Below are 18,615 nucleotides of genomic sequence, written 5' to 3' on the forward strand. Positions count from 1 at the left end.
AAAGTTGTAGACAATGGCAAGGTTCAGGCAACATAAGGGACTTAATTTGCAGTCAACTTCATTCTATGAACGTAAAATTTGACCAAGGCAACAAGTTGGGTTTTCAAGTATGTAAGAAAACAATCGTGTATACTTAAGTTAAGTTTTGGAAGATTTTGCAATTTTGGAAGAACTGTCAAAAGTCTTTCAATAGCATCCAATTTGGTGACAATTTCCAATTTTATATCAAGTGAAAAATTGACAATTTTTTGGTACAAAATCGGCTAAAAGTTGTAGACAATGGCCAGGTTCAGACAACATAAGGGACTTCATTTGCAGTCAACTTCATTCTATGAACGTAAAATTTGACCAAGGCAACAAGTTGGGTTTTCAAGTATCCTTAACTTTACGTTCAAACCTCTTCTTTAAGTTCATATTACCGAAATTGCTGAAAATTTTTTCAAGTGACATGAATTTCAAATTTAGAACTTTACTTCACAAACTTCTAGTTTCAGTTCAAAGTACACAAATTACCAAAAACATTATTGTCTACAAAACACTACTCAGGCAAGCTACAAGTCCATCACGATTTGAATATTTTATTGTAAGGAAATATTACTTTTACTTGAATAAAAAAAACATTATCAATTGTCATTTTGACAGAAGTAGACTTGACTTGATAGTTAGGCAGATTTTTCTTGACTAACTTTCCTTCTAGTCCATTAAAGTTGCCTTAATTGGAAGATCATTTCTTGGCAGCTGGCAAATCAGATAATAGAAACTTCCCTAACTTTTAAGTCCCTTACGTCGAACAATGGCCCGTTTTGACTTTTTTGTTGCAAAACTCATATTTCCTAAACGAATAAAGGTATTGCTTACATTTTTTTTTTATCTTGAAGGAAATTTGGTGAATATTGTTCTTTCAGATCTTTTTGGCTTCTCACATGCCTTAATGAAGAAATAAGTGGATCCGCAGAGGTTGCTAGCATGTTAAATAGGTCCTCATTCTGCCGAATCCTTGAAACTTTACATGTATTCTGATAACGATATTTCTTGTTGTCTTTATTTCTGCATTCCTGGGCTTCTTCTGAGAGTTCTCCAAGTGGTAGTGATTGATATTCAATAATATTTTGACTATGAACCAATATTTTGTGTAGAGTAGGAGTAAAAGTAGTTTTTCAGGATACTACTTTTGTTTTAAAAGATCAGCCGTTTTCTTAGTGTACTGCCCAAATTTAACTGCATTCACTACTTCTCTGCAATTCAAAACGGTCAATATTACTTTGAGCCTCATTATAACTTCTCCAGTTATTCGAGCGGTGGCACCTGACTGTTCAAAAAATCTTCTTGAAGTGTTTCCGTCTGTTTCTAAACTCTTGCTTTGGTTTATCCACATCAAGGCCAAGCTCATCGCGAAAACGCCTTTGGATCTCTTGTTTTCTTCTTGGTCCCAATCGATTGATCAGTACCTTTTCCTTCTTGTCGAAGAATATACGCAAGCTTCAAAATAAATTCCACGCATATGATTCTAGTGTGCAGTGAAGAGATTCCATATTTATTTATTTATTTATTTATTTATTGCCTATAAGTATAAACTTTCTTAGACTTAACAATTTATATGTTGTATATACATTCTTACAATATTATATTTTACATAAAACAAGAAAATAATTTACTTAATATTACTCGATTTTAATAGCTTTCATTATTTCTTTTTTAAATACATCTCTAGAACATTCCAAATCTATTACATGAGCATATTTATTAAACATTTTACAAGCTCTAGAAACAGGTTCATTGCTACCATAGTTTGTTGTATGTGTGGGAATAAAGAAAAAATTGTTCACCCTTGGTCTTAAGCATCGAGCTGGGCTGTATGGTCTAAACAACATTAGTAAAGGAGGACAATTTATATGACCCGTTACAATATCTCTCGCAAAAGAAATCAGAAAGTATTCTCTTCTGGCTTCGAGACTCATTAAATCAATGAGAGTACACCGATCTTTATAAGGAGGCAAAGGCAAATTCCATTCTAGCTGGCGAAGCGAATATCTTGTGAATTTTTTGGATTTTTTCAATTCGATTCGAAGCGTTTTTATAATACGGACACCAAACAACACTACAATATTCCAGAACAGGACGAACGAAATTAACATAGAGAGATTTAAAGGTGTATGGACATTTAAAATCTTTAGAGTTTCTAGTGATAAATCCCAGAAGAGAGTTGCCTCTAGAAACAATATAGTCTACATGCATTTTAAATTCTAACTTAGAATCAAATATGACACCTAAATCCTTATGATTGTATACTCTCCGAAGCTCGTTGTCTGACAATTTATAATTAAAAATCATCGTAGAGAAGGATCTTGGAAAAGAGAGTATACTACATTTTTCGACATTTAAGGACAGGTCATTTAAAATACACCAATGATAAAAATTATTTAAGTCACTCTGTAATTGAGAAAAGTCTACAAGAGATTTAATAACTTTATATATTTTTACGTCATCAGCAAAAATTAGACATGAAGAAAAAGAAATATGACTAGGCAAATCGTTAATAAACAGTAAGAACAACAATGGGCCCAAATGACTGCCTTGGGGAACTCCCGAGACATTTACAACCATCTTTGATACTTCATGACCGATTTTTACATATTGAATGCGATTGGTTAAATAACTCTCGATCCATTTCAATAACTTAGCATGAAAACCTAATGATTTAAGTTTTTGTAAGAGTATTGTGTGGTTGACTCTATCGAACGCTTTCGAAAAGTCCGTGTAGACAACATCTACTTGACTTCCATTTTCAACTGCATTCACACAGAAATTCGTTCAGATTTGTTGCAGTAGATTTCCCACTGACAAACCCATGTTGAAACGGCGATATAAAATCTTTAACGGCTTCATATATTCTCTTTTTAACTAAAGATTCAAAAACTTTTGGAATTAATTGAAGCTTAGCAATGGGCCTATAGTTTACTACAGATTGCTTAGACCCCGATTTAAAAATCGGAGTTATATACGAGCTTTTCCAATAGTCAAGAAAGACACCTTCGCTTAGAGATAAATTGAAAATATAAACAAGAGGTTTGGATAGATTTGATTTGCAATTTTTTAAAAACAATGCAGGAATATTATCTGGGGCAAACTTATACTGCCATCAAGACTACCTAATTCCAAGAGAACTTCGTTCTCTGTTAGTTCTATGTGCCCCATATTTGTTATAGCGTTAATATTATCCATATTATTTTCAGAATTAAATGAACTGATCTTAAAATTTGATTGGAAAAATGATGCAAATAAATCACAAATTGTCTTTAAATCACAACTTTCAGTTTCATTATAGTTCATACAAGTTGGAATACCATAAGTTTTCCGTTTAGAATTTATATATTGCCAAAAACACCTCGAATTCGTTTTTATCTTTGATTCAAGTGACCATAGATATTGACTATGTAAGAATTTCTTTAAAAATTCATACTCTCGAGGCATACGGCAATAATCGATTCGACAGCTAGAATTAAGTTTACTTTTTTTTTGCATATTCATCATTGCATTCTTTAAACGCGATAAACTCTTGCTATACCAAGGAGGTTTACAATTCTTCTTTATTCGTTTGACAGGTACATAACTAGAAATTACATATATTACATATTTGTAATTGTGTTCGTCCTCAATTGATTCAAATTTATTGAAGTTCTTTTGTGTCCTTTTGCATATCGGACATGACCGCGTAGACTTTGTTTCCGTTAATTCGTTTCTTCCGTCTATCATAGTTAAAAAGAACTCCTCATTCACAGTTATAGTTGTTTCTTCATTAAGTTTATATATTTTTGGTTGAATATCTGCTATTTGACTTTTAATATTATTGACTGTGGTATTTATGATGTCACTAGTCTCTTATATAGGATAAAGGGCCGACAGAAATGAACTGATGATGGGCGAGGGTTCCTCAATGTTCACCATATGTATGTACTATTGAGTCGCAGTGGGATAACTGACGCCATGAACATGTGTGCGTCTGTTTCACCATCTGTTGTATTTATTTTTTGCTTGTAGGCACTTTGTCCAGATGGTCCATCGCAGCCCCATTTACTCTGTTAGACTTCTTGGAATTGCAATTATTTGATCCTCCATTTTGCTTTCTATTAGCCGCATTGCTGTATGATCCATCATGTTTTGAAGTTTCACTCTAGCTAATATTTCCGTGACTTCGCAGTTTTTGGGAACTGCTTCTTTTTTCGCAATTGTAATCATATTGTAGGATGGCAGGACATCTATGTTGTGATGTCTTAACCAAGTTCTCAGGATTATATATTTTCCTTTTGAGGGTGACAAATCTATAAACAAAGCTAATGCGTTCTCGGTTGTGTATTTTATGGGATTGTGTTAGGGAGTGTGAATGCTTTTCATGACTCTTTTGACACGAAGTGGACTTGCAGAAGATATTGCCTGAATTATATCACTCTGTACATATCTCCTTTGTAGCTTTGATTAGTTTCTGTTTTTAAGTAAATGTTGCGCATTCATTGACTGGCTTCCTTGGTCTTCTTCTTGATGTATTTGGGATATCACCCGCTTCTTCTGTTTGTCCGGTATTGATATGCAGAGATAAGGAAAGCCATTCTGCATTCTTTTTGAAGTTATTTCTCGATCTTTTGGCTGCTATCCATTTTCTATCAATGTTGTAATAAAATTTGTGTTAATATCTGTTTGATTGGATTTGCATCTGGTGGTTGGTATTTACTTTCCACGGCAGATATTAACTCATTACAAGTGCTAGCATTGACAAAAACTTCAAACAAATCCTCATTAGGAATATACATTTTAAATTGTTTTGAAAAATAAAAGCAACTTCTCGAAAGCTTGTTTAAATTCTAAATGATCATTTAAGTCTAATGTTTCATCTTTTTATACCTAAGAGTAAATACCTGCACTCAAGACTCCTTATAAAGGGTGATTTTTTTGAGGTTAGCATTTTCATGCATTAGTATTTGACAGATCACGTGGGATTTCAGACATGGTATCAAAGAGAAAGATGCTCAGTATGCTTTGACATTTCATCATGAATAGACTTACTAACGAGCAACGCTTGCAAATCATTGAAAAGTTGGCCCTAGAAAAGTTGGCGAAAATCCGCTTTTTTTATCGACAAATTTTGTTCAGCGATGAGGCTCATTTCTGGTTGAATGGCTACGTAAATAAGCAAAATTGCCGCATTTGGAGTGAAGAGCAACCAGAAACCGTTTAAGAACTGCCCATGCATCCCGAAAAATGCACTGTTTGGTGGGGTTTGTACGCTGGTGGAATCATTGGACCGTATTTTTTCAAAGATGCTGTTGGACGCAACGTTACGGTGAATGGCGATCGCTATCGTTCAATGCTAACAAACTTTTTGTTGCCAAAAATGGAAGAACTGAACTTGGTTGACATGTGGTTTCAACAAGATGGCGCTACATGCCACACAGCTCGCGATTCTATGGCCATTTTGAGGGAAAACTTCGGAGAACAATTCATCTCAAGGAATGGACCGGTAAGTTGGCCACCAAGATCATGCGATTTGACGCCTTTAGACTATTTTTTGTGGGGCTACGTCAAGTCTAAAGTCTAGACAAATAAGCCAGCAACTATTCCAGCTTTGGAAGACAACATTTCCGAAGAAATTCGGGCTATTCCGGCCGAAATGCTCGAAAAAGTTACCCAAAATTGGACTTTCCGAATGGAACACCTAAGACGCAGCCGCGGTCAACATTTAAATGAAATTATCTTCAAAAAGTAAATGTCATGGACCAATCTAACGATTCAAATAAAGACTCGATGAGATTTTGCAAATTTTATGCTTTTTTTTTTTTTTAAAGTTCTCAAGCTCTTAAAAAATCACCGTTTATATATCCTTATATTAATCATACTTAAAGACACCCCAATTAAACTACCTGTCTGTCTTCCTTTAAACTAACATATATGGGAAAAAAATGACTGATCGATGCAAAATGACGCAGCTGATTTTTTGGATTCTGAATCAATTGAGATCTTAGCACCACTCGTTGAATTTTTTTTTTCTAAACAATTTGAAGTCGAAAAAGTGTGCAAAAAGTAGTGTTTCCAAAAACTTTTTTTTTTTAATTATCGACCTAAATAATGGCAATGCATATTATGAAAACAAAAAGCGTTTCTAAACCCTTTTTATAGTTTTTACATTCAAAGTTTTGCATTATAGACCCACTCGAAAAATGAAATGAATAAACGGGCCACTGTGCGTCGGCTGAACCTGCCCAATTTTTTAACTTCTAAATTATAATTGTCAAAATCATTGATCTAATTCATTCGATATTAAATGCGTTTGCAGGAAAAAGATAGGTCTTGGATTCGATCCCTGCCTATGCCACCTAAAGTTATTTTGACGGGTATTGCCTCTTGCGAGGAATTGACAAATTCTCCAAGAGTAATTCTTGTCATGAAAAGTGCTTTCTCAAATTTGCCGTTCGGATTCGGCTTAAAACTATTGGTCCCTTAAATCCCTGACAACAGTTCTCGCACACAGGAATGGTTGAGAGTTGTCAGTCACTAGGCCCTAGTTCTCAAACGGGCTGTTGCGCCACCAATTTATTTATTTGATAGCTTAATCACAATCGTTACATGATTATGCTCTGCACGCATACTTAGACTTGTTGATGTATTGTTAAGAAAAACATAAAACCATATTTATAAAGACAAAATTTTAATCAAAATTTTATATTTGATAAAAATCACATGTAAATATTACATTATGTGAATACATTTTTTCCCTAAGCCCTATTAAATTAGAGGTGTCTCTAACTATTCTTTGAATTTGCTCTTTTCTTGAAAATCGAATCAATCTTTTGTAATTTTAGTAGTAAGGTCTCAGCTAAGCTATCGAATGCAAAGCCAATTCAAACATAATCGGACGTATCTAAAAGAATCTTCTAAAAGCTTTGAACCTTTCAAAAAGTCAGATTTGAGCAAAACAGAATTCAAAACCCTGTTCTTATCCGCAAACCCCAAATTAAAAAGGTCTTCTAGAATTGTTCAACAGAGTTTCAATATTGTATGTATGTATATAAAATTTACTTACCCTTAAAATTAAGCTCATCATTTGGTAGGTTTCTTTGCTCCCATGATGGCGTGAGAGATACAGGCTTGTTACGATCTTGAAGAAACGGTGATCTTTCACTATTATCAGTGCCATCTAAAAAAATAAACAATATGAAAAACAGTTTAGCGTTATGAAGGTAAGAAAATCATATTATTTGTACAAACAAACTACCTGACACATACATATATCTATGTTTAAATGAACTAAATAAACAAACATTATTTATTGTTGTTTTTGTTTAAATATTTGGAAAGCAATTAACATTACAAACTATATCAGTAGAAGAACCAATAAATATTAAGTGTGTTTAAACAGTTAAGATTTTGGAACTTTAAATTAAACAAATACAAAATTGTATCACTGTGACTCAGAGCAAATTCTAGTAATAAACTCTTTAAGACCATCTTTTTGATAAGCAAACAAAGATTAAATCACAAAGGTCGGGATTTTGATTTGAAAGATTTAAATTTAAGAAAATTTAAGCCATAAATCCATGAAAGTATGAATCCTTAAATTAAATGGACAAAAAATAGAATTTTTAATTGGCTGACAATTACAAGGTTCGACAAGCACTTAATCGGTTTTCACCATTCGATCGATCCTCAGTAACAGTGAGATGGGAAAATGTTTTCCACAAATGTAAAAAAATTCAAGACCGCATGTTAAAATAAAGCGGTATGATGTGATTTAATTTCCATCCATGGAACATGTAATTTTAATCATATTGAAGCTTTTATCACAATAAAGTTGTTACAGTAATTTTCGTTTCCCCAGCCGTGTCAACTTATTTAAATTATACAATTCCAGCTAATGAAGGAAAAATATTTAAAAAAGAAAGATAAGAAAACTGTATTTTGTTTAATTTAATACGCAAATCGGCGCACATTAAATCAAACACATTGCCTTCAAAACAAACTTGTAGTCTAAACGAATTTCTTCATAATTACTTTAATGGACAGATAACATTATAATTAGGGTGGTACTTAAATATAAGTAGTTGACATTGATAAACCTAAACTGAATATTCAAAGTAAACTTATTTTCATTTTGTTAAATTCCAAACTGGCATTGTTTTCATTCTAAGCTTGGTATTGGTTTTCGGTTTTTAGCTATGTTATCATATTTTCTAAATGATATGATGTCACCCATCAAGTATTTGAATTTTTCAAATTATTTATAAAATATTTTATTCATTTTAGTTTGATTTATTCAATGGAAGAACAAATGTTTAGGTATATGTATAACACTTTCCTCCTAACTGCTCAGTGAAGATTCAAACTGGACTATAATCGCAATTTGTTATGTAATCCGTGTCATAGCAATGCCAAAGCATTGGCTTTCTTAAAAGGTGGCTGTTCCAATAAGCAATAATGTTTCGTAATAAGCATTGATTTGTTTAAGAAATGGGAGGAAATAGCTGAAGAGTGTAAAGCTACGAGCAGACGGTATATAAAAACAGCAAACGTCTGCAGTTCTGACCGTAGTCGTTTTTACGTCAACATTTGCGACTATAGACGCATATTATCTGAACAATCTTTTGGGACAACGCGGTGACAAAAATAACAAGACAACGCAAATGTGCATATCACTAGTGCTTTTGAAACACATCTGTTTCATTTTCAAATAATCGATGACAAGAGTTTCGTAAACTGCGTAAAGCACTTCCGAAATTATCGTTGAATTTGCGGTAATTGGAATGCGGAACAGATATTGATTGCATCGACCTGAAATTGTCGCTCGCCGCCAAGAAACTAAGAGTCAATATTAGTCGTTGCGAGGCGGGAATTCTTGGTCGCATATTCGTGCAAGTTTTTTTATTGATTTTAGGCTTTATTAAGCTAAGTAGATGATCAAATTGATCCGCAGACATTCGTACGTGGTATAATTCTGGTTCACTCCAGCGCAGATCTAGTAATAATTTCACAGAATCATTCTATCTGGCGATGCAGAAGCCAGTAACACACTGCGCATCCGTAATTGATCGGCACCAGATTCTTGGCGACTTTCGTGTTCTTCATCTCCTTCAATTAAATCAAATGATAAAACAGCAATAGCAGCCCAATTTCTTTCCGACATTTTCAATTAATTTAATGTATGGAAGTTTTTAACCTCGCCAACAATCACAAACTTTAAGGAATGCACAATATCAAACAATCTATTATATTATCGAAAACTTGCATATGATCGGAAATGTATATCGTGTAAATACGTCACACATTGGCCCTTAAATTTGCGCGTGATGCCAAATGGGCTTTTGTAAGTATTGAGGCAAAGGCGGCAAAAATGGGTTTAACCGTTAATGAGGGCAAAACAAACTAACAACACCGACGTTTCGGTCAAAACGTCGCCATCGACAGTCTTAACTTTGAGGTAGTTAAGGACTTCGTCTACCTAAGCTCCGCTATGGACGCAGAAAACAACAATAGCGCTGAGATTAAACGAATAATTACTCTTGCTAACCGCTGTTCCTATGGGCTAAGAAAGCAATTGAGTAGCAAAGTAGAGCGTATGGACACCAATGCTCCAGCAGGGAAAGTCTTCGAATCCACACCCACACGACAGTGCAGTAAAGGAAGACATTGGATCAGGTTGCACGCACAGGTGGAAAGTGATCTTAACCAACTTGAAGCGCGAAACTGAAAACATTAAGCTAGGAACCGAGCTAGATGGATAAGTTTCTGGGTGAGGCCCAAGTCTGTGGTGACAACTTAAGTAAATAAGTTTCCAACATACAAGGCAACAAGTGGTGGATACACTTTATAACTTAACTATTTAACCCTCCTTGTTTAAGGTACACAATACCTGTCTGTTCGTTTTATATAATGGTCTTGGAAACAAAGCCATGTGGGGTAGCGGTAGTGATTTCAAAATGAACTTATTCATTTATTTAATTGCTCAAGTCATTCCATGAAATTAATATAATCAAAAAAGTTAATGTTCCCTATCAATGTAAAATAAAAACTCATTATTGCTTTCGGTTCTAAAAATATAAAAATAACCCACAAATCAACATCTGCAGACACAAAGATAAAAAAGAAACATCTGTTTCTCAATACTCCTTTCAATTCATTGACCCCTTTTTATCTTCCAAAGATAGCCAGTCGCATTCGGTCGTATGAATTATTGGCATGTATTAAAAAAATTTAAATTATATTCTTGATACAAACAAAAATAATACACATAACTTAATAGAGAGTATTCCAAAGGCTACCAGAGTTGATAAAACGTCATTTTATCAATTGGTATAGAAGAGGAACTTGATTCGTATGAACTTACATACATTGCTATACCATACAAATAAGTAGTTTTGGTTGCAAAAATATAATGACTATCAATTACATTATAATGACAATCTTACACTCCGGTTCGCTGGATTATTTTTGTTTAGAACGTTAAAAAATAACTGAAATGATCTGATATGGAAATATACTAATCCTTCGTTCATTTTCAAATATTAATTGTAAAAATGTTATTAATTTTTTAGGGGCTTTTAGTTCAGGTAAAACAAACTTAGATACGGTGTGTATTATTCACGACAAATTTAAATATGTACATCTGCAACTAATCGCTTGAGAAATACATCGAACCATCAACATCCATCCTTTCCATTGAGGACACTGAATAATTCGCCACGCGAAAAATGGGACATATCGCTAAGAAATGATAAACGTTTTTATTTTGATATATGTTATACCAGCCAAAAATATGATTAATATCACTTTCTGTTCTGACTTTAAATATAAAGCTTGTCTTAGAGGCAGAAAGATCCCTTCTAAAATAATTGTTTTCACCTAGATTTAAATTTCAAGTGTTATTTATAGACCTAGAGGGGTAGACTTCCTAGTCTTATCAATATGCATCAAGTACCTATGTTCGTAACATCCTAATACACTGCGAGACCTCCTCCACAATGCACTTAATATGCTCACTAGATGGGCCGATCACTGCGGACTTAGTATTAATCCTCAAAAAACAGACCTCATATATTTCACACGAAAATACAAGATCCCAGTAATTGTACCTCCTTCAGTAAAAGGTGTACCGGGGTTTTCAACCTCGCATAACCTACTGGCTACACATCGGTCATGCGACCAATACTTATGTACGGGGTTGCAGTATGGTGGACTGCACTGGAGAAAGTCACATACTACGACAAACTCAGCCCAACGCACTGCATGTCTCTGCATAAGCGGGGCATTGAGAAGGACACCTTTAGTAGCGTTAGACACTCTCCTCCATCTGACACCCCTTCGACATCTTCAGTAAACAAGTGGCAGCGAGTACAGCGATAAAACTCGACGCCTCATCTCAATGGACCAACAACAATGTGGGGCACTCTATCATTTTGAACCTCTTTGGTTCTATACCAAAGTACATAGACTACACTATTCCTACACCCCTATTTGGAAAAAACTTCAGGTATCCATTCCATCCAGAGATAAATGGGAAGACACAAAAAACTCCTGGATAGCAAAAGTATTCATTTATATACAGATGGATCCAAGACAAATGGGGGAGTTGTTAGTGGTGTGTTCCGTCTCCCTAATCATTGTAGCATCTTCCAAGTGGAAATTTTAGCGATCAAAGAGGTTCTCTCCTGGCTAAGAGAAAACGTAATATCAACTTCTGATATCCGCATTTTCTCTGATAGTTAGGCTGCTATTAAATCTCTTGACGGTGTCTCAACCAAATCTCAAACGGCCCTCGATTGTCGATCGTTTCTTAAGGAGATGGCGCAGCAATTTAACATTCACCTATGTTGGGTGCCGGGCCAAAGAGACATTACGGGAAATTGTAGAGCCGATGAACTTTCTAAAAATGGAACCGTCATACCTATTTCACCTGAAAGGGAGGAGATATGTAGGTATACCGATAGCTACATGTAAACTTATGCTAAAAGAAACAGCTTTTGCGATAGCAAATTCTAGGTGGCACAATTTACCAACATGCGCAGCCACAAAACTCATATGGCCTTCACTAGACCTAAGGCGCTCTAAAGATTTGTTATCTCAAAGCAGACTTCATATTAGCTCCCTAATAGGTGTCCTTACGGGACACTAGTCTTATAGGCAGACACGCAATACGACTTGGTGTAGCCTCAAATGACTTATGCAGGAGCTGTATGGACGAAGAAGAAGAGGAAACAATCTCTCACCTTCTCTGCACTTGCCTTGCTCTTCCACTAAGACGCAAACTTCATTTGGGAGACTACTCTTTTGATAATCCCAGTGAACTAGCTAAAAAGGATATCAAATATCTTCTTCGCTTTATAAAAAGCTCAAAATTCTCTCGATTCATGTGGTATCACAATGGGCCTTTTCTTTTGGCCTAAGTGTGTGGATTCTAAATCCGCAGGCACGTTAACCTAACCCAACCTATGTTCGTCTACTTTTGCAATGCACTCAGAACAAGTATTTTGATATTCTGCTACATTGATTGAACTTAAATTGAAAAGGACACCATGTTCCAAAGGATTTTAAACGCATCGAAGAGAAACAAGGAGTATTCTTTTGTGTAAGTTGTTGTCAGTTCTTTTTATAGCTATGGTTAAAAAAATCAGCATTAGCCTTCAGGTTTTCTATAAAAATTAGAGGGTAACCTGAATGTGGACGTTTCGTCCACAAAAGACTACGAGTAAAATTGTGTCCACATTGAATTAACTGCTGACTTGGCTACAGACAGTTTTTCATTTCTATGAGCTCTGATACACAAATTACTCGATATGACGAAACCTAGGTATTTAAATTCATTGACAACTTCAAAGCTGGTGCTACGTGATGTCCATGTCCTCGAGTTTCTGTCAGACCTAAATATCATTATTTTACATTTTGCGGAATTAATTTTAAGATCCCATAAATCGCAAACCACATTTAGCATATTTATTTAAAGACGAAGCTTCACCGGTTTGCCAACTAAAATGACAAGGTCATCAGCATATAATAAAATTTTTACAAATACATATATCGCCAAAAGAAACGCTCCCTGGTATATGATTATCAATATCGTTTATAAATAAGGCGAACGTTAACGGACTTGAAACACATTCCTGTGGGACACCAGCTGCTGACAAAAATGTGTTTGACTTATTTTTCCATCACATACCACTATCATTAGACAATAGCAACGGCTCATAGACCCTAATAAACTTTGCTGACACCCTGTTTGTTTGTTTATAGTGTCAAATGTCGCCTTAAAATCAATAAAAAGTACAAATAAAGGTTTTTGTCTATAAAACGACTTGCCATTGTAGTGAAGGCAAATATTTAATCCACCGTCGAAAGGTTTGGTGGAAACCTGCTTGAAAGCAACTGATAATATTATTGCACTGTACCCAAATCGACAACCTGTGCTACAGAATCTGAGTGAAAAGTTTCCTCAGAAAACTTAAAACATTAAATACCTCTATAGTTTTCTGGCTGATTTCGATTACCTATTTTTTAAATGGTAGTTATCCTTGTCATGCGAAAACAGGGAAGACCTCCTAAACATTTTATTCAACAAGCCAAGGATATATTCCAAAACTTCCGGATTGAATTCTTGTTGAATTCTTCACCGTCTGACGCTACAGCTTTATTACTCTTCTTTTTTTCAACGATATGAGTAGCTAAGGCATTGTAAGGTTGAAGAGTTATTCTGGGATAATAACATTTGGGAATGCCAAGCTTAAAGAATTTGGTTTGAATCTGATATTAAAAAGTGTTTAAAGTATACAACGAGCTGACCAACACACATATTGAATGGCACCGATTTAGTACGCTCTCCCAAGACCCTAACAATCTTCCGAAAGAAATAAGAGTCCTTACATTCAATGAGATTCTTAGCGACTTTCCTCAGAGAAAGTGCCTTTTTTGCTTGCATAGAACTTTATAGATTTTATTTTGCTGCAGGTAAAGGTGTTTAAAGGCATCATTATTTGATTCACTAAAAAGTTTTTAAAATTTAAAAGATTTATTTCTACATTTTCCATCGTACCACATTTCGACCAAAATGAAATAAAACGTGTGGTATTTGCAGTTGCAGACTGTCGTATAAAGTCAAACGTAACATTGGCCCCTTCTTCTACTGAATCAGGAATTTGAGCATTGGTACAAATCATGTGTCGTCTTAAATTTTGATTATACACCATGGCCTTATGTTCCATCCACTTAACATACGTTTAGGCATTATTAGAAAAATATTCACAAGAGACTACTATCCGGAGATGGGATGAGAAATTGGATACACTTCGAAATTGTTGATCCGTTTAACATAAAAAATCAAAATCTTCTATTATTTATATTAAACATTTTTCGTTGCAATTTGGATTTTCATCTAACGAGTTTCTTTCGTCATTGTTCAAAATTGAAGAGTGCTGGAAGGTGCTTATTCTCCTATTAAAATTACCTATTAACGTTATACTTTCATTGTTTTTATTCAAAAGTAAATTTTTATCTACTATAATTTAAATAAATAGGAACAATTTGAAAATGTTTTAAATCACGCATAATATCAACTATAATTTTGTTTTCACTTTGATCTTTAATTTATCTTGTAGCCAAATTACATTTCGACACTTGCTCTAGCAAGTCTATTATTCTTAATAGCTGGGATAAATTGAACATTCAAATTTACAAGACATTGCAATTCCTTTTTTTTCTTGTATAAATGGAAATAATTTTAAAAAAATCAGACATTAGTAACTTGTTTTTTAAACTTGTAAAACTAATTATTGATATTTTAAAGCCACTTTTCGTAATAAGGTCCTTGCATTAGGGCCGGTGTTAAAAGAGATGATTCAACCAAGGCATCTCTCATTTTATTCAGATGACAGCGGATTCTGAGATGGAATCAATTACTTAGTGATTCTCTGCGACGTTTTCGGAGCTCAGCCCTGTAAGGAACGGTTATGCTAGCTTTCTCCCTTAGGCCGCGGCCACGCAGTAAGCGGCTGAGCGGAAAAAAATATAAAACATATGAAATCACATAGAAGCGGCCACGCTATGAGCGAGCGGCGAAACAAAATTCAGGAAACAAACCTGTTTTAATTCTTAGTAATGATCTGAGTGGCAAGACTATAAAAATGGCTGAGAAACTATGGAAGGAAGTCTAGGACGCACTTTTTCAAGCAGCAAATGAAAAGATTCGATAGACAGATGTAGATATTTCCAGAATCTATATGGACATTTTCGTAGATTCAAAAATAAATGATTAAATTCTCCAAACTCCGATCTTAATTGGTTAATCGGATGAACACCAAATCGCCTTCTTTTTTGTAATGATTAACTAATTTGTACACATACAAACGATTTGCCGACAATAAAATACGGCGAACTGTTCTTGACAACGGCATTTTAACTACTTATCGCTTAAAAGCAGTCGCTCAGTGCCTGGCCATACGTCGCCACTCAGCCGCTAGCCGCTCAGCCACTTACTGCGTGGCCGAGGCCTTAGAGTTCAAGAACCTGGTCCTTCAGGTTGGAACTGGCAGGACATGGTGACTTCCTGACAATGTTAAGAATAGTTAGTTGCGTTTGGACTAGTACTAGTCTTAAAATTATAACTTATATCGGTAAATGATCATTTCTTCATTCATACAATGTTTATGTCTACTCCTGACAATTTGGAATAGAGTATTAGACAACGATTTTAATTCGTGGAATCATTAAAATTCAAAATTTTACTGTCGCTTTTGAGGTTTGATTGTTAGACACATTAAACTGATAAAGTTTCATCATACTACAAAAAACACAGCATTGTAAATAACGTGTGTTTTTATTCTAAGCCATGAAAAAAAGAATAAGCCAAATAAATAGGATATTTGTAATAATCAGTAATCATAATTTTCCAATCTATAGAATAACTTATAAATAATAAATATTAGGGTAGGCACATTACAATTGCAAGTGCTGAAAATTGAAACACTATTTCCCACGTTAATTAAACTGACAACAAAACACTAGGTTAGGTAAGGTTAGGTTATAGTGGCTGTCCAAGATGGAAACGGACACACTTAGTCCAGTTTAATGGCCCATTGTGATACCACATGAATCTTGAGGCTTCCTCCTAAGCTCAATGGAACCAGTTAGAGTCCCTTACGAAACGTGAGAGGCAACAAAACACTAGAATTAAGTAAATAAATAAAAATCGCTATCTGAATTCAAGTATAGAGAATGTCTTAAAAGCAAACAAAAGTCATATTAACTTAATGTAGCCCAGGGTAAATATTTATAATCAATTTTTGTTCTTGCATCAACAATTCAAAAACATTGGCAATTTTTACTTGTACTCGCAAACTTATTTACAATTTGTTTCTAATAAGGTTGTCCTAAACTTAACAAGAATTGCATTTCAAGCACGTTTACTTATTGTCTTTCCAAGGTATTTTCAATGGCTCACAAAATGTTAAGTTTCATAGCTTACATTTAAATTGTATTACTTATTCCGAATATTTTTGTTGGCATATTTAAAAGAGCGAGGTTGAATTTAATAAGCTACAAATAGCTTATTTGTAAATCTTAACACTTATAAAGGTATCACAAAAAGAAACTTACGTGTATAGTTGGTCACTCGAAACTTGTCACAAAATGTGTTATATGATTTTAGGTGTATAATCTTTTTATAAACTCTCGTTTCTTGAAAACTTTTATCACTGCCTGAGATCATTTTTACAAACAACAAGTCTCCACTAAATTCTAACTACAAATAAACCGAAATTCCTCAGAGAATTAAAATATGATTTGATTACTCTTCCTACTGTTTAAGTGATAAGTATTTATGTACATTGCTAAAACTGTTTTTGGGTTAATTAGCAGAAAAGTTTGCCTTCAATGTTAATGGCTTCCTTTTATATATTTTTCATAAAACATATTTTACAAGATACAAGATAAATCTCTTCGGTCCATATCATTTGCTTTGTCTAAACATCTATCTAATAGTATAAAGATATTCTTTCATCTATCACCCTATCAATAGTAGAAAATAACTTCACTATCAGTAGAACTTTGAACTCTTCTTATTATGTATTATCACACATACGGAATAAGTTACATTGAAAATAAGGTTCAAGTGAAATTCAAATGCTATAGACGTTCGTTTTGCTAGTTTTAAGACGTGTTGTCTTAAGAGTGACAACAATCGAAGTTATTCATTCGACTCACGTTCGTTTTGTTTTTAGTATTGTGTATGTCATGCGTTTCAAAACGGAAAACATGTTCAATAAGTTGAAAAAAAAAACATTACATCTTTTATTAATTGATGTTACTATCCAATGAATAGTGTAATCAATCATAAATACAGAGAAAATTTAATTTAAATAATATGTGAAAGAATTTTTAATCAACACTTAATTCAACTTACTTTTGATTATTTGCGGTAATGGCTGATTTCCAGTTAACAACTGTTGCTGTTCCCTGCGGTTCGACATTATTAAAAAGTTGATTGCTGGAAGACAAAAAGAATAATTTATATTAAAAATTTGATTTTCCATCAAATCATCAAATAACACAAAACACACCCAATTTGGCAGAAAGAAAGAAATATTTGAATTTTTTTTTATATTGTGACACAATTCAAGCCTTTTTCCACTGAGAGAGATTAAAAGATTACTTAATCGCAGTTGGAATTAGTGATAACCAGGGTGCTATATATTTCACATTGACGCGAACAGAATCCCACACTCATTCCACACTAAACTATCTAATCACAATGCTCGTTCGAAACCTGACAATATAGTAGTTCAGTTCATGATAAATCTACTTCACTCTGCGAAATGTCTACAGTAATTAACAACTCCATTCGAATAATGATGATAATACAAAGTGGAAAACAAAAACACTGCATGCATGGTAGAAAAAAAGTAGGAAAATAAATTCACCCACTAGATAGCTGAATGGCTTTAAATTCACTTTAGAATTTATTTGTCAATTTTATTTTGTGTAGAATTATTATCTTGTCAGTGAATGCACGAGAATTTTTGTTATTTTATTTCATTTTCGGTACTCAGCACAAAGTTTACTGCTGATAGCAAGTTATTATCATGAATCACAGATTGTGAACTAGCTCAGCAGTAGTGGTAGCATTAGGAGGGGAGAGCATAGAGGCGCGCTAGTTGTGTGGCTTCTCAATTAGCAGGCGGTTTATGTTATCTTATGCTGTTCAGACATCGTCATAGCCATTGTCGGTCTATCATCGTCGTCGTTGTAGTTGTTGCTGTCGTTGTCGTTGTCGTCTTCGTTCATCTTCATTTTCATCTTCATCCGACGACAGCATGTCGATGAGTAATTGATACCTAACCTTGTCTGGCTTTTCATTAATTATTCATTTAACCCGTAGAACAATAAATATTTACTTTGGCAGTGGCCATGCCGTCTTCGATGCCGGCTCGGTCTCACTGTGAAACCCGATAAAAGAAGACACAGAAAATTCTGCGATGAAATGAAACTAAGGAAATCCAAGAGAAGCCATTGACATTGAGGAAATTAACAAACAAAGTTCTCAAATATGTTTTTGTAATGCCAATTTGATTTGATCTGGCTTGAGTGCTG

General features: G+C 34.3%; 1 protein-coding gene across 3 annotated transcripts in view; it reads right to left on the bottom strand.

The window, feature by feature from the left end:
• LOC129954227 (equilibrative nucleoside transporter 1) overlaps nucleotides 1–18,615 on the bottom strand; it is a 74,997-nt gene that overhangs the window by 42,674 nt on the left and 13,708 nt on the right. Inside the window, exons 1-3 of one of the 3 annotated variants that reach the window (XM_056067992.1) lie at nucleotides 17,586–17,756; nucleotides 17,429–17,512; nucleotides 7,073–7,186 (exon numbers count right to left, since the gene is read on the bottom strand). In XM_056067992.1, coding sequence (XP_055923967.1) covers nucleotides 7,073–7,186; nucleotides 17,429–17,495 — 181 coding nt within the window. In that variant the 5' untranslated portion in view covers nucleotides 17,496–17,512; nucleotides 17,586–17,756. Of the gene's footprint in view, nucleotides 1–7,072; nucleotides 7,187–16,623; nucleotides 16,753–17,428; nucleotides 17,513–17,585; nucleotides 17,757–18,615 lie in introns of those variants that run through there. The other 2 variants (XM_056067994.1, XM_056067991.1) reach the window with 2 other exon arrangements.

The sequence above is a fragment of the Eupeodes corollae genome, chromosome 1 (genome assembly GCF_945859685.1).
Source record: "Eupeodes corollae chromosome 1, idEupCoro1.1, whole genome shotgun sequence".
Classification (NCBI taxonomy): domain Eukaryota; kingdom Metazoa; phylum Arthropoda; class Insecta; order Diptera; family Syrphidae; genus Eupeodes; species Eupeodes corollae.